The 26,002-nt window shown below is 41.9% G+C and overlaps 5 protein-coding genes across 6 annotated transcripts; 4 read left to right on the forward strand and 1 right to left on the reverse strand.

The window, feature by feature from the left end:
* The first annotated feature begins 318 nt into the window (after positions 1-318).
* Positions 319-7,099, forward strand: LOC127776582 (beta-galactosidase 9). Its single transcript, XM_052303008.1, has 16 exons — positions 319-797; positions 887-982; positions 1,094-1,206; positions 1,321-1,387; positions 1,474-1,566; positions 1,670-1,813; positions 2,559-2,647; positions 2,955-3,060; positions 3,164-3,251; positions 3,349-3,467; positions 3,949-4,283; positions 4,993-5,102; positions 5,239-5,348; positions 5,472-5,582; positions 6,069-6,373; positions 6,466-7,099. The coding sequence occupies exons 1-16, from the start codon at positions 645-647 to the stop codon at positions 6,572-6,574; spliced, it is 2,148 nt and encodes a 715-aa protein (XP_052158968.1). The 5' UTR covers positions 319-644; the 3' UTR covers positions 6,575-7,099.
* Positions 7,100-9,038: 1,939 nt separating this feature from the next.
* LOC127776584 (uncharacterized) lies at positions 9,039-13,703 on the forward strand. The gene is made up of 2 exons (XM_052303012.1): positions 9,039-10,579; positions 13,560-13,703. Exon 1 carries the CDS (start codon positions 9,090-9,092, stop codon positions 10,542-10,544), a length of 1,455 nt encoding a protein of 484 aa, XP_052158972.1. The 5' UTR covers positions 9,039-9,089; the 3' UTR covers positions 10,545-10,579; positions 13,560-13,703.
* Positions 10,512-13,969, reverse strand: LOC127776586 (1-aminocyclopropane-1-carboxylate oxidase 1). Its single transcript, XM_052303014.1, has 3 exons — positions 13,868-13,969; positions 13,571-13,785; positions 10,512-13,433 (listed from the first exon to the last, which is right to left on the reverse strand). Exons 1-3 carry the CDS (start codon positions 13,967-13,969, stop codon positions 12,869-12,871), a joined length of 882 nt encoding a protein of 293 aa, XP_052158974.1. The 3' UTR covers positions 10,512-12,868.
* A 1,221-nt stretch (positions 13,970-15,190) lies between these two features.
* On the forward strand, positions 15,191-16,846 carry LOC127776585 (uncharacterized). Its single transcript, XM_052303013.1, has one exon. The coding sequence runs from the start codon at positions 15,794-15,796 to the stop codon at positions 16,844-16,846; it is 1,053 nt and encodes a 350-aa protein (XP_052158973.1). The 5' UTR covers positions 15,191-15,793.
* A 4,814-nt stretch (positions 16,847-21,660) lies between these two features.
* Positions 21,661-25,777, forward strand: LOC127776583 ((S)-coclaurine N-methyltransferase-like). 2 transcript variants are annotated; one of them, XM_052303010.1, is made up of 8 exons: positions 21,661-21,943; positions 22,090-22,198; positions 23,213-23,437; positions 23,759-23,858; positions 23,940-24,050; positions 24,396-24,479; positions 24,613-24,671; positions 25,190-25,777. In XM_052303010.1, exons 1-8 carry the CDS (start codon positions 21,745-21,747, stop codon positions 25,380-25,382), a joined length of 1,080 nt encoding a protein of 359 aa, XP_052158970.1. In that variant the 5' UTR covers positions 21,661-21,744; the 3' UTR covers positions 25,383-25,777. The 2 variants fall into 2 exon arrangements, with proteins under 2 accessions (XP_052158970.1, XP_052158971.1); XM_052303011.1 differs by lacking the exon at positions 23,213-23,437.
* The last annotated feature ends 225 nt before the right edge of the window (positions 25,778-26,002 follow it).

The raw sequence follows: 26,002 nt of genomic DNA on the forward strand, positions 1-26,002 counted from the left end.
ACAACATCATAGGATCAAGCTGGGCTGACGTGTTACACCCCTGGCAAATCCAGCGTGGAAAATGCAAAGATTACACGAAAGTAGAAGGAGAAAAAAATGAAAAAGAAAGAAAAGCAACCCCCCCCCCCCCCTATATATGTATAAGACAGAAATTTAGAAAGCCAAAAATAATTTGATAAAAGACATGAACAGTGGGCCCCACACGTCTCCTCCAACCCCAGGGCTCCCTTTCAGCAGCATCAGCCAAAAACTCCTCCCATGCAGACTTCTTCTTCCTCCCCTGCTTCTTCTGCTTCACGCTTTCACCATTTCACTCCTCACGCCTTGCTCTCTCTCTCTCTCTTCCCCCTCCAATGGTGAACAGAATGGCGGTAATCCAAAAGCGAGGGAAAACAATCAAACCAAGAAATTAAATTTAAATGAGAAGAAAAAAGCACAGATAATATAAGTTGAGAAGAAGCCAACACCGAAATCAAGAACTCGTATAAAAAGCCCCCCACCACCACCACCGCTTCTCTCCTCTCCCACTCCTCTCCTTCTCCTTCTCCTTCTTCTTCCTCCATTGGCATCTCTCCAAGAAACCCAAGCTTTCTACGCGCTTCGAGCTCGGCCACCGGCCGGCGGACGCGCGCGCGCCAGCCACCATGTCCGGCGGCGCCGTCGCCTTCCTCCTGCTCGTCGCCACCGCCGCCGTGGCCAATGCCGCCGTCACCTACGACCACAGGTCGCTCACCATCAATGGCCAGCGCCGCATCCTCATCTCCGGCTCCATCCACTACCCTCGCAGCACCCCCGAGGTACAGTACCCTATCCAACAAGCTACCCAAGCAGTTCATAGCTCGCTCGCCTGACCAAATTCCTCCCGTTTCCATGGCGGCGGCGGCAGATGTGGCCGGACCTGATCCAGAAGGCCAAGGACGGCGGCCTCGACGTGATCCAGACCTACGTCTTCTGGAACGGCCACGAGCCAGTGCAGGGACAGGTATGTAGTATGTTCTTGCAAACTGAAAGTCTGAAACCAACACCAAAAATGGAGAAAGAAAAAGTTAACTGAAATCGTTCGATCGCCATGGATGGATGGATTCCATGGCAGTACTACTTCAGCGACAGGTACGACCTGGTGAGGTTCGTGAAGCTGGTGAAGCAGGCTGGGCTCTACGTCAACCTCCGCATCGGCCCCTACGTCTGCGCCGAGTGGAACTACGGGTGAGAAATCCGAATCCCAAACGAACCAAACACTAGCAGCAGCATTCGTCGAAATTCAGAGCTTCTTCTTTTTTGGATTTCTAAGAAATTTTGTTTCGGTTTTGGATTTTGCAGTGGGTTTCCTGTCTGGCTCAAGTACGTCCCGGGCATCAGCTTCAGGACTGACAATGGCCCATTCAAGGTAATACTGGTGACAAATTAACAGAGAAAATTTGGATACTCTGTTTTACTCTGTTTTTTTTAAAAAAAAAAATTTGGATTACGCAGGCGGCGATGCAGACGTTCGTGGAGAAGATCGTGTCGATGATGAAATCGGAAGGGCTGTTCGAGTGGCAGGGCGGACCGATCATCCTCGCCCAGGTAAAAATAATCAACCAGAAAACACAATCTTTCAGCTCGGAGCATCCTGATTCCCTGCAACGCGATGGGAATGAAATTGAATTTGAGCCGCGCATTGGCGCAGGTGGAGAACGAGTACGGACCGATGGAGTCGGTGATGGGCAGCGGCGCGAAGTCGTACGTCGACTGGGCGGCGAAGATGGCCGTCGCCACCAACGCCGGCGTGCCCTGGATCATGTGCAAGCAGGACGACGCCCCTGACCCCGTGGTAATTTTTAAACGGTCACTTTCCTTCTCTTTTTTTTTTATTTTTTACTTCTCATTTCTCACTGCAATTGTGTCAAAAAAAACTGGAGTTTTTACAAAAATGTAACCAAGTTGAGTGACTTTATGGTCCTTGGTACCACTTTTAACTTTTAGGGTATATTATTTTATCAATCTTAAGAAGAGCAATTTTTACAGTTACTGAGGAAATATCATGAGGTACCACTTTTTCTACTATAAATTTAGTATCTAGGTACTATAAGGTACCAAATTTTACACTAAATTTTTGGTACCTTATGGTATCTCATCAAGTACCGTAAAAAATTGCTCTCTTGAGAAAGTAAAGGGAGATACTTATCTCGAGGTATTAAAATTTTGATAATTACAATTACTTTTCTTATGAAACATAAAATTTCTCTAACTTTTAAGGGTACCTCTTTGTACCGTATTAATAAACAGTAAAAATTTCATTTTTTAAGTTGGGTTAAAAAACTTAAAATAGCTAATAAATTTGCATTAACCACTCCACTTTGTTGGCGCCTAGCCCATATGCTTTCGTTAGGACATCACTACCAGCAGCATTCCTTTCCAGCAAGGCTGCCAACTTTGCTTCTTGGTGCCAAACAATTATACATGCCCTGCAATTTGTGCTACACTTTATTTCCCAAAAAAAGATATATCTTTTTTTGAACATATTCTTTGTTATATCCTCTGTTAATTCTTGCCTTGCGCCATGGATGGCCACACAGATCAACACCTGCAATGGATTCTACTGCGACGACTTCACCCCCAACTCCAAGAACAAGCCTTCCATGTGGACAGAGGCCTGGAGCGGCTGGTAATAATCCAGGCTACCATCGTTTAGCTTTTTCGGCTTATTAGGAAATAAAAATGAATTTGTAGGTAAAATTTTTATATGTGTGTTCTTGGTGACTTAACAGTCAATGCTAAAAAATAAACTACGTTGAAAATATCTTAAAATTAAGTTTAAAAATTTAAATTTTGGCTTATTCTTTGGTTGTTTAGGCCATCCGATGGGAGCCCCAGTCCAACAAAACTGATCTAAAACTGAATTCATGGATCAAAATCTTTAAAATAACAGAATCTGAATCGTAATCAAATATGATATTTTTCTTGTGTTTAAGGTTTACGGCTTTCGGTGGCACGGTGCCGCAGCGGCCAGTGGAGGATCTGGCGTTCGCCGTGGCGAGGTTCATCCAGAAGGGCGGCTCCTTCATCAACTACTACATGGTCAGTGCAGTGCAGCACCTTACCTGAACCCACATGGCTCTCAAATTTTGGTCACACCAGTTGTTGACTTGTTTGATGTGCAAACATCATGTGTTATGTTCAGTACCATGGCGGCACCAACTTTGACCGGACAGCTGGCGGTCCGTTCATCGCGACGAGCTACGATTATGATGCGCCGATCGATGAATACGGTAGCAGTTTGTTGCGCATTTGCGTGAGATTTCAGCTGTATTTTCAGTTTTGTCTGAATTTGTGGACGTCTGAAGAGTTGTGTGTTCTGTGTTTCAGGTCTGCTTCGGCAGCCCAAATGGGGTCACCTGACGAACCTTCACAAGGCCATCAAGCAGGCCGAGCCGGCGCTCGTTGCCGGCGACCCGACCGTCCAGAACATCGGCAACTACGAGAAGGTCCATCTCATCACAATTTTTTTCTGCAAAATTTCAGACTTAACCAGCATTTTACCGTACTTGAGAAAGTATTGCGAGCTACCATATTTTCTAATATAAATTTTGGTAACTCTCAGTACCTCCAATATTATAAGGTATCAAAACTTGTATTAAAAATTTTGGTACTTCTTGATACTTCCCCGCTTTAGATTATAAGTCGTTATGACTTTGGTCAAAGTCAAATAGCTCTAAGTTTGTAGACAAATATAATAATATTTACAACACCAAATTAGTTTTATTAAATTAATAATTAAATATATTTTTATAATATATTTATCTTAGGTTGAAAATGGTACTACTTTTTTTCTACCAACTTAATTAAATTTGGAGGAGTATAGCGACTTATAATCTGAAAAGGAGGGAGTACATATTAAGAACCGTAAAATTTCTTTAGCCTGCAAGTTCATGGCCGTGATCATTCTTTTCCTGCATTCTTTTTCAGGCATACGTGTTCAGGTCGAGCAGCGGCGACTGCGCGGCGTTCCTGTCCAACTTCCACACGAGCGCGGCGGCGAGGGTGGCGTTCAACGGGCGGCGGTACGACCTCCCGGCGTGGTCCATCAGCGTGCTGCCGGACTGCAGGACCGCCGTGTACAACACCGCGACGGTGACGGCGGCGTCGTCGCCGGCGAAGATGAACCCGGCGGGCGGGTTCACCTGGCAGTCGTACGGCGAGGCCACCAACTCGCTGGACGAGACGGCCTTCACCAAGGACGGCCTCGTCGAGCAGCTCAGCATGACGTGGGACAAGTCCGACTACCTGTGGTACACCACCTAGTAAGTGATCTGATGCCAACCAAACCAAAACCTGAAAATTCTTCTCCGATCAGGTCCTGACTAGGGGGTAAGTGGCTAACCCGCGAAACTCACTTATAGGCTTAAATAAGCCGCGGACCCGCTTATTTTGACCTATAAGTGGGTTCGCGGCTGATCCACTTACAGCCTTAGTCCTGACCTCTGAAGATCGGGTAATTTTACCATTCTTGATAAGATACCTAGAGGTAACATATTTTTATCTCAGGTACAAAGTATCTTAAGGCACCAGAAAATTTAGTGCAAAGCTTAGGTACCTCGAGGTACTTTCTAAAGGATCGTAAAATTTCTCTATTTTCTAGTGTAAAATTTGATATCTCTAGATACACCCTCCGTTTCAAAATGTTTGACACCGTTGACTTTTTAGTATGTGTTTGATCCATTCGTCTTATTCAAAAAATTTAAGTAATTATTTATTCTTTTCATATCATTTGATTCATTGTTAAATATATTTTCATGTACACATATAGTTTTACATATTTTATAAATTTTTTGAATAAGACGAACGGTCAAACACGTGCTAAAAAGTCAACTGTGTCAAACATTTTGAAATGGAGGGAGTACTATAAGTAACTTAAAGTACTAAAAAATTTTACTGCAAAGTTTTGGTACCTCAAGTGACTATAAAATTCCTCCTGAATATTACTTGCTAATTAATTGTGTGTGTTGGCAGTGTCAACATCGACTCCGGCGAGCAGTTCTTGAAGTCCGGCCAGTGGCCGCAGCTGACCGTCTACTCCGCCGGGCACAGCGTGCAGGTGTTCGTCAACGGGCAATACTTCGGTAACTCTCACTGAAATTTCTTCTTGATGATGATGATGATGATGATCAGACATTCAGACAAATTAACCAACATTGATCTTGAGATCGGTTCACTGATGATTCACTGATGAATGAATGAATTTCGATGGTGTCGCAGGCAATGCGTATGGTGGCTACGACGGGCCGAAGCTGACGTACAGTGGGTACGTCAAGATGTGGCAGGGCAGCAACAAGATCTCCATCCTCAGCTCCGCCGTCGGCCTCCCGGTGAGCTCATCTCATCGATCAGTCATGATATTCAGATGATTCAAGATTTGTCATTCAGATTTCAGACTTTTCATGTTCAGAATTCAGATTATAATTTTTCAATCTTGGCCGTGATTTGTGCAGAACGTCGGCACGCATTATGAGACGTGGAACATCGGCGTGCTCGGCCCGGTGACGCTGTCCGGCCTCAACGAGGGGAAGAGAGACCTCAGCAAACAGAAATGGACATACCAGGTACAGTACTGTACTTCCCTCATTCATATTGATGCTAATAAATCTAGATAATATCTAGTATCTAGATTCATAGATATTATCTAGATTCATTAGCATCAATATGAATGTGGAAAATACTAGAATGGCTTACATTATGGAACGGAGGGAGTACTACTTTACTAATCACGGTGGTCTTTATTGATAGTATTTTTTATTATCACAGTAAAAATAATCTCAACCACTAATTTATGAGTTTTGCTATCAGTAAAAAAAAATTACTACAAGTAGTTAATATGATGGGATTTGCTTCGGTCCAATAAAAAGTATCTCGAGGTACCAGTACCTTACGGTACTAAATCGTTTCCGATTATTAGGTCTAACAATGCCCATCCTACTTAACTACATCCAATGATCAGAAACTAATATGATAGAAAAAATACATATGATTTATTAGATTAGAAGAAATGTATAAACTGATGATCATCTCTGCTGCATCTATATGCTTAGATTGGCCTGAAGGGGGAGAAGCTGGGGGTGCACTCCGTCAGCGGGAGCTCCTCCGTGGAGTGGGGCGGCGCCGCCGGCAAGCAGCCGGTGACGTGGCACAGGGCCTACTTCAACGCGCCGGCCGGCGGCGCGCCGGTGGCGCTGGACCTCGGCAGCATGGGGAAGGGCCAGGCGTGGGTGAACGGCCACCTCATCGGCCGCTACTGGTCCTACAAGGCCTCCGGCAACTGCGGCGGCTGCAGCTACGCCGGCACCTACTCCGAGAAGAAGTGCCAGGCCAACTGCGGCGACGCTTCCCAGAGATGGTAAATTATTAAATAAATTTACTCAAAACGGTTAAATTTTGAGCTGGATTTGATCGAATTTCTGTTCTTGTTTGCCTGAAAATTTTAATCAGGTACCATGTCCCAAGATCATGGCTGAATCCTAGCGGGAACCTGGTGGTGCTGCTGGAAGAGTTCGGCGGCGACTTGTCCGGGGTCACGTTGATGACGAGGACGACATGAACAGGAGGAAGAATTGAAGTGGAGATGATTTGAATTGTGGATAATTTAGCAGGGGGAATTGCAGAATTGGGGATTTGGGAGCGAAGGAAAGTGGGGGCGTATAGCAATTATCTATACATACGGCGTAGATACGGATACAGCTGGGTATACGTACATACGTATACGTATATGAACTGGTAGAGTACTGTTATTTATTGATGGCTGCCGCGCTGGCCGGCCGTACGCCGGAGCGGCTGCAGGAACTGCGGCTCCGGTCACGGCTGCCGGCGGCCGGTGTACGGTCGCCGTCGATTATTTATTATTTTACTAGTTATTTATTCTGAGCCGTGGATGATGGCTTTGAGATCAGTGCACAGGTGCTTGGAGCCTTGGATCGCTTTACTCTCTCTCTCTCTCCAATTTTCTTCAGTTCTATGAGAAAATTTGCAACGTTGAGTTGTAAATGGGAACAGCACTTAGAATTATGAATGATAAATTATTGTCACCTGATTTATACCAAGAGGGAATAATTATTCTTTTGTACTATATTGCAAGTTTTCTTTGTCCTTCCCAGTAATTAAATGGTGAGATTTATACGTCTAAATTAATACACACATGGGCTAACAGTGTGATAGCTGCACAACTGCATGTACGGAGCATAGACAGCAGAAGTTGGGAAAAAGTTTGAGTTTGGTCAGTACTGTTCTAGTACAATCAGAGATCTATTTTGAAAGCATCAAAGGTACAGGCAGAGCAAAATTCAGCCACGATATATTCAGAATTTTTAGGTGACATTATTCTCTCTGTAAAACTTCAAAAATGTCAGGAGGGAGGAAATATGTTTGGTCCAAAAACGATAAGGGAAAAGTGCCGAGGAATAATTCGAATGCAGTCTATCTGGTTCTTCACCATCTGTAGACTGTAGTACTACTGACTACTGAGGGCTGGTTTAGGTCCCAAAAATTTTTCCCCAAAAACATCACATTAAATCCTTGAACATATGTATAGAGCATTAAATACAAAATTAAAAGAAAAACTAATTACAAAGTTAGGTGAAAAATCGCGAGACAAATCTTTTGAGCCTAATTAGTCATCTCGCGGTTTGAAGGTGAGTTATGAAATTAGTTTTTTCATTCATGTCCGAAAACCCCTTCCGACATCTGGTCAAACATCAAATGTGATATCCAAATGTTTTCTTTTCGCGAACTAAACAGATTTTGATGGTGATGGAAAACTAAGTCCTACATGTGAAATTATGAGAGCTCAATCAACTTTCATAAAATCTAGAGACATGAAAATTCGGAGGGGTGTGAGAAAAAGAGAGAGAACTTTTGTTGAGTTGTTTCTGTTAGTTGGCAAGTCAGTACAAGAGCAAAACAGCTGGACGTACGGCCAAGATCGATGCAGAAACTGCCACTGCTCACTGCCAGTGTCACCGATCAGCAGCTCCTCCCCTAGCTTAAGTGCAACCATCAAGAAAATGACGGAATATTGAAGCAATAACAACCAACAGATTTATGTGACGATCCAGCAAAGATATATCATGATCAGTTGGTGACCAGTTCCTTTCTTCCCTCAATTCTTCTTCACCCAACAACCATGTCAACAATCTCCACTGCTTGCATTTGCATGCATGCATGAATGAATGAATGAATGCATTTTCTATATGATATTGCACGCATAGCCCCCGCAATTAGAGGAGGTTCGATGGAGCTGACCAATCGATCGATCTTTGCAGCTAGCCCAGGCAATAATTAATTCTGGCGGTTGGTGCGAACAGGGAAAAGGGGGGTGTTTTCTGGTTGGTGATTGCTGTGCTCTTCGTGTGATTGCTTCCATGGATTCTTCTGATGGATGATGATGAATTGATGATGATTCGTTTAGGACGCTCCATTCGATTTGGAGACGCTCGTGGAAATAGTAGTACTACTGTAGAAGCAACAGCAAGAGCATGTTCGTTCCAGCTCGCCTGTCAGAGTAATGTCGTTTCGTCGCCATTTGTTGTTTCCTCTCGTTTTATTTATCCTCAAGGAATGCATTCAGCATTGCATCGTTGCATGCTGCCACTGTGCCCGTGCCACTAATGTTGCTGTCCAGACTGAACTGACAGTGCAAGTCCAATCAAATTAACGGTTTAGATTAACCCAACCTTATTATAAGAATTAGATTATCCCTACCTTACATCCCAATCACTATCATGCTTCTCTGTCCTAAACAAACGGTATTACTGTTCATAGCGTACTTGAGCCGGACAGTGATGTTTCTGTTCTGTGGGGCCTACTAAGATTAAGATATGATGAGATGGGCCGGGTACAAATTACAGCCCATTCAGATTTGTTTGAACAGACCGAAAACCAGGCCCATATACATTTATGGGCCCATCCAAACATGGTTATCCAGGATGGGCCAGTATTTAGCCCACGCCAAACACGGCCGCACTCCAGAAAATTTCCCATTTTATTCTTTCTTTTTTCTCACTTTTGCCTCGAAACAAAAACGCGGGAAACCGCCACGCTCCCGCGCAACCACCTCGACGATGGAGCAATGGCTGCCGCTGTTCCGCTACCTCCTCGCCTCTCCGGCCCCCAACGCCGCCGCCTTCTCCTCCTCCTCCTCCTCATCCGGCGACGACGACGTGCACTGCCCCACCGCGCCTCCTCCTGCCGCGGCCCTCCTCCGCCTCCTCCTCTCCCCGGCGCCCACGCTCCCGGCCTCCGATCCCCCCGCCATCCTCTTCCAGACCCTGCCGCCGCTCGCCCAGTCGCAGGCGCTCTCCTTCCTCGCCTCCTCCGCCGGCCTCCTCGACTCGGCGCTCGCGCGCTCGCTCGCTACGCGCATCCTCTCCGAGCCGTCTGGCAGGTACGGCCTCTGGGCCCGTCGCGGCGCCCGCCACCTGCTCGACGGATTGCCGCAGGGAGGTGGCATTGATGCACCTGGGGAATTTCTTGATGGGTTCCACGAGCCGCCGCAGTGGCTTAAAGAAGCAGCGGCGAGGACACGTCCTGCACTTCCATGGCTACCTCTTGATCGGCACAGCGTCAAGGTTGGTGTTTGTAGCGGTCGGTATGGTTTCGATAGAGTTGGTTTGGATTCCTTGGTGTTGGAGAAAGACGAGGATTCGGAGATGCAGGAGGCTAAGTGTGTTCCATCTCCATCACAACCGGCTGCTCTTGGGACTCTGTCCGTGCAGAGGGCGCTGGCTCTACAGAAGGAGATTTTGATGGCAGAATCAATTTTGGTAGCCCAGCGTGTGGCGAAAGATTTGCAGCAGCTTTGTGTCGAGTCTGGGAATGCTGAGGCTGTTCTTAGCATAGTTCAACCATGGAAAGCTGATGATGATACTGTGAGGGTTCTGCTTTCCAGTTTAGTGCTCGACGGAGATGGAATGCATAGAAAAGGCCCAGCGCTTATGCTGTGTTCTCTTTTCTTGCCGAAGTTACTCGAAATTCAAAGACCAGTTTCATCAGTTCTTCTTTCTGCTGCATTGGATCTCTGCAAGCGCCACCCAGCTGCTGCACTGGAGGCTATCCTTTTACCGCTGGTTCTTAGAAAGGAAGGGCTAAATGTTCCTCAGTGCGATGTGCTCACACGAATTGTCAAGGATTGCATGCATCCGTTGCATGTCACTGCCTTCTGCCATAGATTGCTTTCAGGGGATGAGAGAGAGTGGAGGCCAGTTTGTATGCCTGAGCACCGGAGCAACATCAGTAGTAATTTGGTTTGGACAGAATCCCTCTTTGCACTGTTGTACAGCATACTGAATCAAGACATTTGCTTGACATCAAGCAGCACCGAAAATCTAGTGTCTGTGATTGATGAGATGGCATCAAAGCTCCCAAGATCACTGAAATTTGGTAATTTTCTGCTCTGCTTCATCTCGAAATGTTGGCGCGTATCTAAGATTCACAGCGTTTTGCTAGAGAGAGCTGCTGAGAAAACTGACACTTTCCTGACTAAAGCTATATTAGCAAAACTGCGAACGGCAAATTGAAATGCTTCCTTAGAAACTTCAAAGGTGAACATCTGGTGAGTGTACATTTCAGATTATCTGAAATATGTGATTTCATGAATGAACTGTTTTATTTGAGTTTTGAAATGGATATGTTTTTATTTCAAGAAACCATGGAAGTTCGTATATAATATGGCAATTGAAGTACTGTAGGAAATTTTATTTGTGTTCACATGTGGAATACAAATCTGTTATATATCACTCAAAAGCAATGGTTCTGTCATGAAATTTAAAGTATCACAGTATTCTCCTCATAGATACATCTATTAGCCATGAGCACATCCTCTCCGTTTGCTCCAGCCGGTGCCTCAACTTTTGGTGTACCGGTGACAGAGAAGCTAGGAAAGAGCAATTATTTGCTAGGGAAGGCACAAGTCCTTCTTGCCTTGAGGGGAGCGGGGAGCCCAAATGTTCGGCTACCTCGACGGCACCATTGTCGTCCCGTTGTAGGAGATCGGCGTAAAAGAGGGTGACATGATCACCTAGGCGCCAAATCTGGTGTACGTATAGATAGCCTCGGATCAACAAGTCATGGGCTATCTGATGCTGTCCGTCACGCGACATCGTGACACAGGTGGTGTATGTAACAATGACGACGCGGGTATGGAAGGCGTTGAACAATATGTTTTCCTTGAAAACTCGTGCATAGGCGGTCAACACCTAGATTGCACTATTTACTACAAAGAAGTAACATGTCAATCAATGAATATATCACTAAGATCACTAAGATGAGAGCTCTAGGAGATGAGATTGCCGCTACTGGAAAGCCTCTTTATGAAGAAGACATCGTGTTGTCGGCTTTCCAGTAGCTGCAATCTCCTCTCCTAAAGCCTTCATCTTAGTGATATATTCATTGATTGACATGTTAATTTTCTTTGTAGTAGATAGTGCAATCTAGATGTTGCCCGCATGTGCATGGGTTTCAAGGAAAACATCCTCGAGCGCCTTCCATACCTTTGTCATCATTGTTACATACACCACCTGTCTCACAATGTCACACGTGAGGGACGACATGAGATAGCCTAGGCCTTGTTGATCTGAGGCCATCCACTAGGTGTATGCCGGATTTGGCGCCTGGGTGATCATTTCACCCTCTTTTACGCCGATCTCCTTCAATGGGGTGACGATGGTGCCGTCAAGGTAGCCGAACATTTGGGCTCCCCTCATGGTAGGAAGGACTTGTGCCTTCCATAGCAAATAATTGCTCTTCCCTAGCTTCTCCTTCAATGGGGTGACGATGGTGCCGTCGAGGTAGCCGAACATTTGGGCTCCCCTCATGGTAGGAAGGACTTGTGCCTTCCATAGCAAATAATTGCTCTTCCCTAGCTTCTCTGTCACTGGTACACCAAACGGCAAGGCACTAGCTGGAGTAGATGAAGATGATGCGCTCATGGCAAATAGATATATCTATTAGGAGGTCGCTTTGGTACCATGTAAATTTTGGTGGAAGCGTTCTCACCTCTCGAGGCAGCATATCTTTGTTTATATAGCCATCAAACTGCGGTATGGATTACACGGGTGGTTACGATTGTGAGGGTATAGCTATTCTTATCTTTTTTATTTTTAATACACTTCCATCTATCTATAGAAGGAGCCTATCTTTGGAAATCTATTTCTTTAACAAGACGATCAAATTATCATATTTGCATGGTCTTTCTACCAGTGGAGGATTTTTCGTAAAGCAGCTCTTTGTTTGATAAGTATGGCATATCACACATTTTCTGGTGGACAATTTGTTCACCAGGGGTTGTGGTATATCTTTGCAAAGAAATGAGTGTATGACAAGTGGGACCAGGAGACCAATCTCTGTTATGCCATAATTCTCTGCCATAGGCACACCTTCTTTGTCACTTCTTCGTTCTTGAATGAATCAGCTGACAATGGCATGATTTCTTGTATAAACATGCTTCATAGTCCTTGCTGTGTAACTGTCATATTTCACATATTTAACATGTGGCATATGATAAGTCATAAAACAATATCATCACAGTAAGACAATGAAGTAAATCTAGCGTATTAAGTCTTCAGTGGTCGTAGCATATTAACATAGTATAACCACATAATTTTTATCACCGCCAACTGTTTTTTGCCACAGATCTTATGCTATTTTCTTCAGACACGGAAATTTGAAATCCATACATTTGATATTAATGTATAAGTTACAATAGATAAAGTTAAAGCAAGCACTTTATTCTCTAATGAAAATAAAGACTTGGCAGTACAGCTAATACTTTTTATAAGGACCACTTGACTTTTCCTCTAGGAAGGTACACCATACAGATTGTATGTAGCCTTTGACATGTCGGTCACTTAAATATCATCTTTGTAGTTTGGAACCTTGATACTTTGTCAGTGAACTTCGTAGTGGAGTAAAATTCGAGGTAGTCTTTGAAACGGTATTGACTAGGATACGTAAGCTTTTGAGCTGGGAAGACTATAGCATCAGGACCTGGGTTGTAGAATGTTGCGATAGATAGGCGGCTCCCGTTCTTATTGGGTACTACCTGATGGCAAATGCTCTTATATATTCCATTGCTTATCACTTCAACCTGATCTCCAAGGTTTACGAAAATTCGATTGCCTTGTGTTGGTGGTATTGGCATCCATCTACCATCTTTCAAGAACTCCAAACCAGGGACCAAGTCATCTTGGAGTAGAAGTATGATTCCCCCAGCGTCAGTGTGTCCGCGGAGCCCCATCACAAATTCGGGATGACTGCACCTAGGGTACTTGGCCGCCTTTATGCCTACGGAAGGATTAGAAAACGCTTTCTTCAAGTAATCCTTGTCAAGCCCAAGGTTCTCACTCATAACTTCTGCTAGCCGCTCTGCCAACTTGATTACTTCTTCAGCATATTCAGGAAGAGTGGTACTGCATGATTCATTGCATTTTATTAGAATGCCTTGAAAAATTCTGATTTGTAAGTTTTGACATTTACTGGAGACAACTACTGTGATTCATGTCAATATAACTAATATGTTTGGTTGCAATTTACAGATGAAACTCACCGGACCAGCTCAGGAATATCATGAATGTTCGATTCTGGCTGGTGACGATACATAAAACTGCACTCCCAGTCAACATTTGAGACAACATTATCAGGACCTAGGTTCTTTGCCGTCTCAGAATTGTAGAAGTTCTTCTCCATGCTTTGCTCATATTGTTTGTTCACCAATCCCTTGATTTTGTACATGAGATCCTCGTTGATCCCATGGTTCTCAAGCTAACATACAAAAGGAATTCATATTAGTTGTGGTAGAAAGGAATTCTTCTATGAAGGCGACAATATTATATCTCTTGCTTACCCAAAAGAAACCCCATTGAGCACAGGCATCATGGAGTAGCTGAAGTGTCTCTGACCTCTTCTCTCCATGCAGCTCATCCATCTTTATCACTGGGATTTCCATTTCCTGGAACACTGGAATATAGTGCTTCAACCAAATGTGTTACTCTTCAACCAAAAATGTGTTACTCTTCTCAAAGTTGATGTGCTACAGCTGCAGTAAGATAGGTATTTATAATGGCCTGGATAGGTGATGGGATTATTAGGAATTTCTTATCCTTGATTTTGAAACATGATGCGGTTTGAATAGGAAGGAGGCTTTGCTTTGATAGGAGGCATATGTAAGTCCTGTCCAAGTACATTTCACTATTCCCATGTGGTTTAGCTAAGATAACTTGCCTAGTATCCTTCAAAACTCATCATCATTATGGTTGACTTGTGAACTATACATGAGTTGTCAATCCTGTTTTACTTCTATATAAAAATGAATGATGATGGTAATAATCTAATCATTGAGATATCTAGTTGCCTTCAGTGGTTCAGCCTTTGCAGTTCAGCCGCCTTGAATCGTGGTGATGGTGTTACCGCGCGGCACATACTGGAAGGAGTAAAATCTCAGGTATGAGATCTCTCAGGCCACAATAATCATAATATGATAGTTGACTTTACAATTCAATGCATGAACCCTGTATGCAGAGTCAAATCTCAGGCAAAATCCATTGCATTCCTTGTGTTTAAACTTTAAACAAGCCTAGATTTTCTCAGGGATTTGCTAGATCATGTTCGCAGTTTTTTAATTTTTATGCCACACTTGTTGGAAAATATTCTGGTAGATTGATTCATCTTTACACAATTGTTATTAAGTAGATAGTTCCTTGCTGATCAATTAATAGCTGCATTCATCTAAAAGAAATGCATTGTTGCTTTGGCATTGGTCTCACGAAGTTGTAGCTTCTGTTTTGTCCTCTACCTATCAGGCCTCGTCTCGGGGCGGGCCTTGGATGGTTGCCTCTCTTTGATGGACTGTTGAATACCGAGGGCCCAAGAGAATTTGGCCCGTGGGATGTGAATCATTTCGCTACAATTTACAAATTTGACGATGTACTTCCAACTGTCCCAAAATAAGTATATGTTTTATTTATCACACATATACCAATACAAAACCAAAAAAACTACTCTCTCCGTCCCAAAATATAAACATTTTTAGCGTAGTGTCAAATCAAACATTTTTAACTTTGACTATTAATAGCAAAAAAAATAAAAAAGATCAATCATGTAAAATTGACGTAACTAGATTTATCATTAAACAAACTATCATAATATGCAACTCTTTTTTTTTAAAACATCTTATTTTAATATATATTGTTGGTCAAAATAGCATCTCGAAGATTGTGCCAAGTCCAAAAATATTTATATTTTAGGACGGGGGGAGTAAAATACTCCTACATCATCAAATCTCAATGCATTCACGAATTTCACAAATTCCGATGTAATTGTTACTTAAAAAACCTTATTTTGGGATAAATGGGAGGATCCAAAAATAAGATTATTATAGAATTGAGGGAGTATTTTTCAGAGAAAATTCAGCATGAAAGTTTTTTTTAAAGTTGTTTTGGACTTAGTACGATGATGAATTAATAGAATTTTATGTTTCAGTGGTTACAAACTGCTAGTAGAATATAGAAATAGGTAATGCAATTCCCTGGAGAATACTATTTTGTTTGACATTTAGAAAATGCTAAGTTGCTGACACAAATGAAAAGAAATGAGAAATATGTTGATCTGAGCCACTAAGGCACCACCAATCCGGCACTAAGTCCATTACCTGACGCCTCTTCAATCTCTTCATGCTCCCCACTACTCCACCCAAAGTCAAAACCCCTTTTCTTTTAAGCGCGCGCCACCGCCACCCCCGTCGATCAATTCATGCACCACGTAGAACACGATCATGCCCACCATGCAGATGCATCCGCGCGACGATGATCTCGACCTCGCCGCCGGCGAAGCGGCGGCGCCGGTGAAGAGCGGTGACGGCGGCGAGACGCCGACGATGGGCGCCGCCATGGACAAGGAGAGGCAGATACCAGTGGACCCCGTGTCGCTGCGCCACCTGGGCATGGTGGCCGACGAGGACTCGCCGCTGTCGGCGCCGTCCGTGCTCACGGAGGTGGTGGTGCGGTCGTCGTCGCCGATGCTGCCGCCGCTCCGGCGGCCCACCTTCGTCGCCGCCAGCCTCCCGTGCTCGGCGACCTCCTCCCCGGTCCACGGCGCCGCCGAGACCGACAAACCCGCAGCGGCGACGCCCAGCCCCACGGCGGCGATGCGCGCCCTCGCGCGGCAGCACTCCGTCGCGCTCGCCCACTACGTCGCCGCGCCGGGCGCCGCCGCCCCGGTGCTGGCGCGGAGCGCGTCCCGCGCCGAGGGGAGGTCCATGGTGCCGCACGACGACGAGGGCGACGCCGAGGCGCCCAAGGCGATCGCCGCCGGTGAGGACGAGGGCTTCAACTGCGGCGCGCTGTGCATGTTCATCCCGGGCTTCTCCAAGAAGAAGTCCTCCGCGGCGGCGGCGGCGGCGGTGGTGTCGAGCATGCAGAGGCAGCAGTCGGTCGGCGCGAGGCCGCGGCGGAGCAGCAGCGTGTCGCGGCTGGCGTCGCTGGAGAGGTTCGAGTGCGGGTCGTGGAGCCCGCCGCCACCGATGGCGCCGGCGGAGCACTTGGCGCAGGAGGTGGCGAAGAGCAGCTGCGCCGACGACACGGAGGCGCCGGTGAAGATGGCGTTCGTGTTCGACCACGGCGAGCCGAGGGGGATCCTCAAGAAGTCGGCGTCGTCGCGGCAGGAGCCGGCGAGGCCGTCGGCGTCGTCGTCGCAGCGGCACGTGAGGTTCTCGACGGCCGCGGCTGCTGCGGCGGCGTCGTGCCCGACCTCGCCGTGCGTGACGCCGCGGCTGGCGAGGGCGAGGGCGGAGTTCAACGCCTTCCTCGAGGCGGCGCAGAGCGCGTAGCTTTGCCGTTCCCGGGGCGCGCGACGCGCGCACGACGCCGCGCGCGCAGCTCGCGGTTGGGCAGGAGGATTTTGTTTCCTGGCCATTGTCGTATTGCCCATGTCGACCAATGTTTGATTCTGTTTTCGTGACTGCGCATTCCAAAGAGTGCCAAACCATTGTTCCATAGAGGAAAAAAAATTAAGTATCATTTTGGAATAGAGTTTGGGATGATTTTGAGCTTAAAAAAACAGTTGTTGTGACTTTAACCTTTAGATTGATTGCCAAAAGATGTGGGGTATAACTATAATCCTAAACTCAATATATGCCGGTCCAATCTTCTGAAGGTGTTTATAGAGATAGGATGTGTGCGTGTTTATAGGGCTCTGCGTGCATGTTTTATAAACGTATGTTTTTCTTCTGTATTCCTAAAAAGAGTTGTAAATTATGATAGTTTGTTAATGATAAATCTAGTAACATCAATTTTATATGATTGATCTTTTTTATTTTTTCTATTAATAGTCAAAATTAAAAATGTTTGAATTGATAATATTCTAAAAATGCTTATATTTTGTGAAGGAGAGAGTAGGAGATATGATTAATTGTCCTATTATCCGTGTCAATCTCCAAAGTACTCATGCCACTCTTCAACGCAATTATGTTCGAATATCAGCCGAAAAATGACCCGTATGTATCATTCCGCCACCTAAAAACATGCAACAAGCAGCATATCATTTTTTTAAGTAGAATTAACGTTAATGAGAGTGCTTAGCGCTATTTTGTTCTAAAAAATACATAAATAATTTAGTTAAAAAAATTTACAACAATAGTTGAAAGTTTTAAATTTGTAGAGGAAAGATTTCAGAATTTGAGTTGAACGTTTTTGAATTTTGAGCTAAAAATTTTCAACTCAAATTTGGATAATTTTTTTTTAATTTTGTGTTGAAAATTTTAAATCCCAGTAGAAAGTTTACTCTTTATTTTGTTTTTCAAATCTGAGTTGATTTGGACGGAGAAATAAACTGGGTAATTTTTTTAGCCAAAACAAACTACGTACATATGTGGGCATGCGTATGTCTCTACGTGCAACTGGAGAAAATATCTAGTGCAAATCATATATATAGTGGAAACCTGAAAACTACTGTTGAATTAAAAAATATACAACTATTATATGTTTATTTTTAGATACAACAATAGTTTCATGTATGTGGTTTACACTGCATATTTTTTAGCACCGCATGGGCCTGGTGTGCCTAAAAATCATGTGCGAGTTGGTTTCCATGAGCGTGGCCAATTAACTTTCTCGCACATATTATATGTTTTCACTCTCCGAAAATTGTTTGTACTTTATTTTGGGTACGTTTTCGTGTAAAGACTTTGGATTTGAACGATTGAGACCCTGTTTAGATGGAACTAAAACATTTTAGTCCCTATTACATCGGATGTTTGGACACTAATTATAAATATTAAACGTAGACTATTAATAAAACCCATTCTATAACTCTGGACTAATTCGCGAGACGAATCTATTGAGCCTAATTAATTTATGATTAGCCTTTGTGATGCTAAGTAAACATGCGCTAATTATGGATTAATTAGGCTTAAAAAATTTATCACGCGAATTAGCTCTCATTTATGCAATTAGTTTTATAAGTAGTTTATGTTTAATACTTCAAATTCATCTAATATGATAGGGACTAAAGTTTAGTCGCTGGATCCAAATGCCACCTGAATCTCCGTGTGAAGAATTTTTTCTCCATCATGTCATCACCTTTTGGTTGGCAATTCGCCATGTTCGCCTTGCCAGATCTGGTTCCTCTTGATCTAGGAAGCTTTGTGACAGGTTTTTTAAATAACTAAACTCTAAGTATTTGTGACCGGGTTTCTCTAGCTCAAAAAAGCCAAGAAATTCTTTAATTCTCATAATGATCTCTACTTTTTTTTTTGGATTCGGTTCCTATTATTAAAAGAAGCCAAGAAATCCTTTAATCTCGTAACAATGTCTGCTTTCTTCCGCGGGATCCGGTTCATCTTGCTCTAAGAAGCCAAGAAATTGTTTATTCTCGTAACAATCTCTACCTCCATACCAAATGAAACCACTAGAACACGAATAAAATAAAAGGTACACCTCTAATACAAATGTTTTATCATTACTTTTAAATTATATTTATTAAAATGATTAAAAATATAACTACATAAAATGTTTTGTATATAAAAATCTACTTAATATAACTTCCACATTTTAAATATTATTTTTATTTATTAATGATTTAAGATTTAGAGATTTGAGTGCACGCACCAATAGCCATTGTGATTTTATGGAAAGAGACGGAACTTAAAACCAGTGGCAGAACTTGGTGTAACCTGTGAGGTCAGCTGACCTCACAGGTTTTTGCAAAATAGTCCAAAAACTATTGATATTTACATTGCAACCATATAAAACTTAAAGAATTTTACAGATATGACCCCATAGGTTTTCACCGCTGGCTCCGCCACTGACTAAAACAACACTAGCATGAACGTTCTACTGTAACATTCTTCAATTCTTAGGTTTGTTTGTTTTATGCCCAAACTCAACGAGCCAAAAACTTACTATCTATTTGGCTTATAGTTACAGAGCTGGCACAATACAAAAGCATCCGCTCATATATACGTACACACACTCATCCCTATGAACGTATACACACACCATACTCATATAAGCACCTCCGAGAGACTTGAGTATCATATCTTGAGATTGATGAAGTAACAAAATGTGCATCATTGTCGAGGGTAAGTTATCTACCATTGAAAAAATAATTAACCATAAATAAAAAACATATATGAGAGACTAGACCAGCATATCTTGAGATCAATAAAGTAACAACAGGTGCCTCACTATCACAAGGTACATCGTCTATTACTAGAAGTATAATTGACAGTAAGTACAAGCATCTCCAGGAGACTGGCCAACATATCTTTGATATTAACGAAGTTACAACAAACCTCTCACTGTCAAGTAGCACATAGCCTACTGAAAGAATAATTGATCGTTAATATGAGCATATGTGTCAAGTATATAACTTAAACCAGGTGACATATTCCACCACTAGAAACCTAAACAGTTGAGCTAAGATGATTTCATATATAGCCAAGTTATTTAGTGTAGTGCTAAATAGTTTAGTATTGAACAAATTCTAAGCTTGGTTCGATACTAAGTGCAACATTGGTAACCAAATAATACCTAGGTAAAATTTTAGCAATGTTAATTCCGAGAATACTTACAGTCGAATGTCCAATCAAGCCACAAATGTCCAAGAATAATTTTGATGTATAGGCATGTACGAACTTCTTTCTAATCTTCAAACATTTTTCTTCTAAATTACTTATCCGGTTGATGTATGATCCGATTATATTGTTGTACTCATTACAATTAAATCAAGATCCGTTTGATTATATTTTGATGATTTCTACAATATAATTTTTCAATATTGCACACATTTTTATATGTATGTTTCAATAAGTGTTTTTAGTGTCTTACTACTTTATTTATAAATGTTGTATGTGATGTTATTTGGATGTTTCAATAGTTATTTTATGATGTTTCAATAATTATAATTTGATGTTTCATATGTTGTATAAAAATGTTTCAATAAAATTAATTATTATTTTTAAATATGTTGTATATTTTATATGTCTTTTTAAATGTTTCACTAGTTAGTATCCAATGTTTCATGCGGTGGTTGTTGGTGTTGCAGTCAATAATTTTTCTGAATGTTGCATCTCTCTAAAAATTGATAAGCAAAGTTGAAATTTTTTTATCAATGATGAAACAATTTTAAACAACGCACGATTTTCTTTAAATATTTTATTATAACGAATGCAACAATGTAATTAAACCATAAATCGGATGAACAATTTAATGAAGAACCCATTTAAATTTTAATAAATACTTAAGATATAACTAATTAAATAAGTAAGCGGTTTCTAATATATGTCAGAGCAGTGTGCCGGGAGAAGACACCAAAGATAATCTAATCTTTTGGCACCATCAGACAGGGGCTTCTAATAGGCATGTGTGTGCTGGTTGCCTAATTGGCGCTGTTGCGTCCCCTCCCTCTACGCACCCTCCCTTTGCAGCCCAGCATTAATAGCGTTATTAGCATTGATGACATTAATTAGCACTAATGATAATTGTTAATATTTTTTGAAAAAAATATAGAAATAAAACTTTCAACTTAGATTTGGAAAGAAATCAACTCAGATTTAAAGATGTGAAAACTTTCAAATTAAGATTTAAAACGTTCAACTTAGATTTGAGTACTTTCATTTTTTAAAAACTTTCAACTCAGATTTGAAATCTTTAATACTTTTAAGTCAAGAAGTTTAAAAATTATTTCAAGTTAGATTTAAAAACTTTCAAACCAATATTTGAAATTTTTAACCCAGATTTAAAAATTTTCTAACTCGGATTTGAAACTTTCAACTCAATTTAAAAAACTTTCAAACTCAAAATTTTTAACTAAATTTTAAAATTTTTTGAATCAAAATTTAAGTTGAACGTGTGCACGTGATTAAAAAAATTCACGCGAGAAAAAAATTATGAAAAAAAAATCAAGCGCGTGTGAATGAGAAAACCACGGAAAAAAAAATTAAAACATCTCTCGCTGGTTGCATGGATCTCCGGTGGGCTTGTCGGGAAAGTACGCTCCAATTAGCCGAGAAAAAACGCCATCAGACGTTAGACACGTACACACGCCCTGCGGAAAAAGGAAAGAATTTGGCAGGGTTTACGAAACGGGAAAGATATATTCCGTCGCGGGAGCCGACGTGTCTCGTTCCTCGTCCATACGAGCCACACCGGGGGGCTAATGCTATCCTTCCTTCCAAGTTCCAACTAAACAGAAGCGACGCAGCAAGGCACATCTGGGCCGCCGACAATGGCGATGGCGGCGCGGGCGGCGTACCTGGCGGCGACGCGCGCGGCGCTGGCGGCGCTGGAGCGCAACGCCCTCCCCGACGCGGTCACCCGGCGCCTGACGCGGCTGCTGCTCGCGCAGCGCCTCCGCCTCGGCTACCTCCCCTCCTCCTCCTCCTCCGCGCCGCTCCACCTCCACCACCTCCTCCTCTTCGCCCACGGTAAGTTTTGGATGAACAGATTCTTGGTGTAGCGTAGAGTAAATTAAAAGGTGGAAACTTAATTTGGGGGGGGTGAAGTTTGGCTTCTCTCTTCTTTTCATCGTATTACTGACTGTGATTTTCACATGGTTTAATTTGTGGTGCAGCTCTAGAAGAGATGCCCATCGCAATCGAGACGGAGAAAGCTAAAGACCAGCACTACGAGTTGCCCACGACATTTTTCAAGCTGGTTCTTGGAAGGAATCTCAAGTACAGGTTTGTGCCGTGCTTCATGCATAATAGTACAAAGTTCACTACTTTGGGAAACTATTGCATCATTTTGACAGGTCATTTAAATAGTTATTATTTTTTAAAAAAAATGATATAATAAATCAATATGATGTATGCCATTCCACAAATATGCAAATTCAAATTCAATCTGAAGTGTTATTTTTTTTTTCTACTCACACTAAATTTTGTTATTTTTTTCTACTTGTATCAGTTGAAATTGAATTTGCATGTTTATGAAGTGATATATCATATATTGATCTTGTTATCTTTAGTGAGGAAGAGAGAAAATGGGTATTGAATCTTATCCATTGAGCTAGCCCAAAGGGCAATATATTGCGTACAAGATATGAGAAATTACTTTAGTACCCTTGACACACTACTACACTTAACAAATCTATCTTATCATTTTTTTTCTAATTGTTTGATGATTTTTTGGGGTGACATGTTCAAAACGAGGGAATATCCCCTCGAGGGATGAAAATCCACCTCCCACTGTTTTGATTAGTTTTTGGGTTGCCGATTCTTAGGTAAAGTGTTATTGTAATTGCTTCCAACTTTCCATGATTAGAAACTGAGTTTAACATCCAAATTTTATCAAAAGGAATTGTATCAAAATGAATGCAATTCTAGAGTATTATTTTCCTCATTTAAATTTCTTCCTGTCTTACCCCTACCATCCTCCCACTCCTGATTAAATGAGGGGCATCTAAGTTATTTTCCTTCCTATTATTGTCTTTTTAATGCTATGATTGCATTCTTTTTATGACGGAGGGAATACTTGATTGCCTTGTTATAATAAGGCATTCAGGCAGTTTATAGAAAGGAATAAAGTTTAGTTCCAAGGTTGAAACCTTCACTCTTTTTTTTATTATTATTTTGAGAATTGCTGGAGCCTTCACTATTTTGCACTAGGAGAAGATCTAGCCTGTGCATTTTGCTTATTCCACTTGAACCTTATGGCTTCATTGATTCATAGCATGTGTGCATTGAATTTACCAGCTCATGTTACTTCCCTGACGAATCGAGCACCCTTGAAGATGCCGAGGTTGCAATGCTGGAGCTATATTGTGAGAGGGCACAATTACAGGATGGCCAAACCATTCTTGATGTCGGGTGTGGTTGGGGATCCCTTTCTCTGTACATAGCGAAGAAATATAGCAAGTGTAGTATAACAGGGATTTGCAACTCGACAACACAGAAGGCTTTTATAGAAGAGCAGTGTAGGTAAGTGCAGTGGTTTCAATGATAAGGACTAGCGGAGTATCCAGTATTTTAGCTATGGTGGTCCTACTTACATAATGTTTTTAAACAACATAAATATAACAAGACAATATACAGTTTGAGTATAAAATTGATCAAATATGCATCATTTTATATTAATAATGGAGTTTCTTTTCTCTTTCAATTTTTTATTTATTTACATACGTGGCCCTTTGGCTACGTATTTTTTTTTGTTCTTGGGACCACCCTCCGGGTACGCCTATGATGAGGAAAGGTCACATGAGTGCGTTCGTATGTTGTGATAATTGTGATATTTCCATTTAGGGAAAATGAACTATCAAATGTCGAGATAATTGTGGCAGACATCAGCAAGTTTGAGATGGAGCGATCTTTTGACAGGATCATTTCCATAGAAATGTTTGAGGTACAAATAAATTTGGTGTCTTCTTATAGTTTTTCTATTCAAGGCAAAGGAGATTTTGTGATGGCCTATCTTTTTATGCAGCACATGAAAAACTATAAGGCACTTCTTAAGAAGTTATCCAGATGGATGAAAGAGGACAGCTTATTGTTTGTTCACTACTTCTGCCACAAAACATTTGCATACCACTTTGAGGTCACTAAATATTCCATAACTTTTTTCACCGGTCATCTTGTCTTGGCTTCATCATAAATATCTTTCCTGTGTACATGTATCTGTATTTGTGTTGTCTGAAGTATGACATATTTAAATTCAAAACAGCTTATAGGCTTCAACTGAAATGAAGCTCCTGGTTCCTGTTTCTTAGTGATTGTAATATGAGTTCCTTGGGAAACATTATTCATTAATTATAATCATCACCAACATTATAGGAAGTAAATCTTATGCATATCTGCAGAAAAAAATAGTATGATTGCATATTATCATGCTTTAAATTTATCTGTAGTTTTCATACGAATTATTACCTCATACATTCAACAGGACAACAATGAAGATGATTGGATAACAAGGTATTTCTTCACTGGAGGAACAATGCCATCAGCAAACCTCCTCCTTTACTTTCAGGTTAGGATTCTAACACAGCATAATATTTAAGGCTTTACATTACTGCCCTTATGCAGCTAGCTACAAAATTAATTATTGGCTGACTGTTGATCAATTTAACTCCATGTTTGTCAATTTATTCTTCTTCTTGCAGGACGATGTATCTATTGCCAATCATTGGCTTGTCAGTGGCACGCATTATGCCAGAACTAGGTACCTTTCTGAAATCTCAAAGCATCCAAGTATAGTAGTACCCCAGGCATTCTAATATGAATTACTTAATTAATTAGGGAGTAATGAAGAATACATTTTAGAATCTACATTTTGATTTAGAGCAAAATGATGAGTCAAGATATTGAGAAGCAGAGGCAAAGTCTAATGTTAATCATCAAGTGTTGAGGGTAAAATTAGCATCTTTATTTGCACTAGATTATACCTGTACTTTTCAATACCTCCCAAAAGGACTCGAAAAAAATACTCTTATGATTTTCAGTGGACTGTGAAGTAAGTAACTGTGGAGGATTTCTCAGTCTGCATTTCGCTACCGGTATAAACCAAAGACCATCGACCATTTCCAGTACAGAAAAATAACGAAAAATGTTACCTTTTCATATACAATTTCAGGCAATGAAAATAATCGAGCTTAATCTTATAAGTAAATCAAGCATGTTGCATGCTAATTGACTTATTTGGATTGTATCTGAAAATGTTTGGTGTTGCTTTTCCTGCAGCGAGGAGTGGCTGAAACGTATGGACAAAAACATCACGTCCATAAGGCCAATATTTGAGAAAACTTACGGGAAGGAATCAGCTACCAAATGGATAGCTTACTGGCGCACGTTCTTCATCTCAGTCGCCGAGCTTTTTGGATACAACAATGGCGATGAGTGGATGGTTGCGCATTTCTTGTTCCGGAAGAAGTAGAAGTCACCCCTAGAGCCAAGTACTCCCTCCATCCCGTAAAAAACCAACTTGGTATTGGAGGTGACATTCCCTAGTATAACGAATCTAGGCAACCTTCTGTTCAGATTCGTTGTATTAGGAAATATCACCTCCAATAGTAGGTTGATTTTTTGTAGGACAAAGGGAGTAATTCAGAAGCATTCAATCCCTTTTCAGACCTCACTTGATGATTCAGGAATCGTGCTTTGCATGACCTCTATGAACATTTTCATTTTTATTGCGTTAAATTGCAAGTAGTGAGATGCTTTGCTGTGTTGTTTCGTTTCCAATAAACTGTAGTTCTTTTCCTTCATTTTTTTTTTGGTCAATGTTGATGGTTTTCCTGAGTGAACAAGGATATAGATCGTTGTGATTTACGGATTTTGTCAGATCGTGCCGACACCTTGGACACTGACTACTTCAGGGTTACAGCAAGAGAATCTTTGCTTTCCATGTACCCCTACGAACATTTCATTTTCTTGCATTCAATTTGTAGGGATCTTGCTTTCTATATACCTCTATGAACATTTCAATTTTCTTGCATTCAACGGTATCTAGTGGTGAGATGCTTTTGCTGTGCTATTTCCAGCGAAACAGCGACC

This window comes from Oryza glaberrima, chromosome 6 (genome assembly GCF_000147395.1).
Source record: "Oryza glaberrima chromosome 6, OglaRS2, whole genome shotgun sequence".
NCBI classification, from domain to species: Eukaryota; Viridiplantae; Streptophyta; class Magnoliopsida; order Poales; family Poaceae; genus Oryza; species Oryza glaberrima.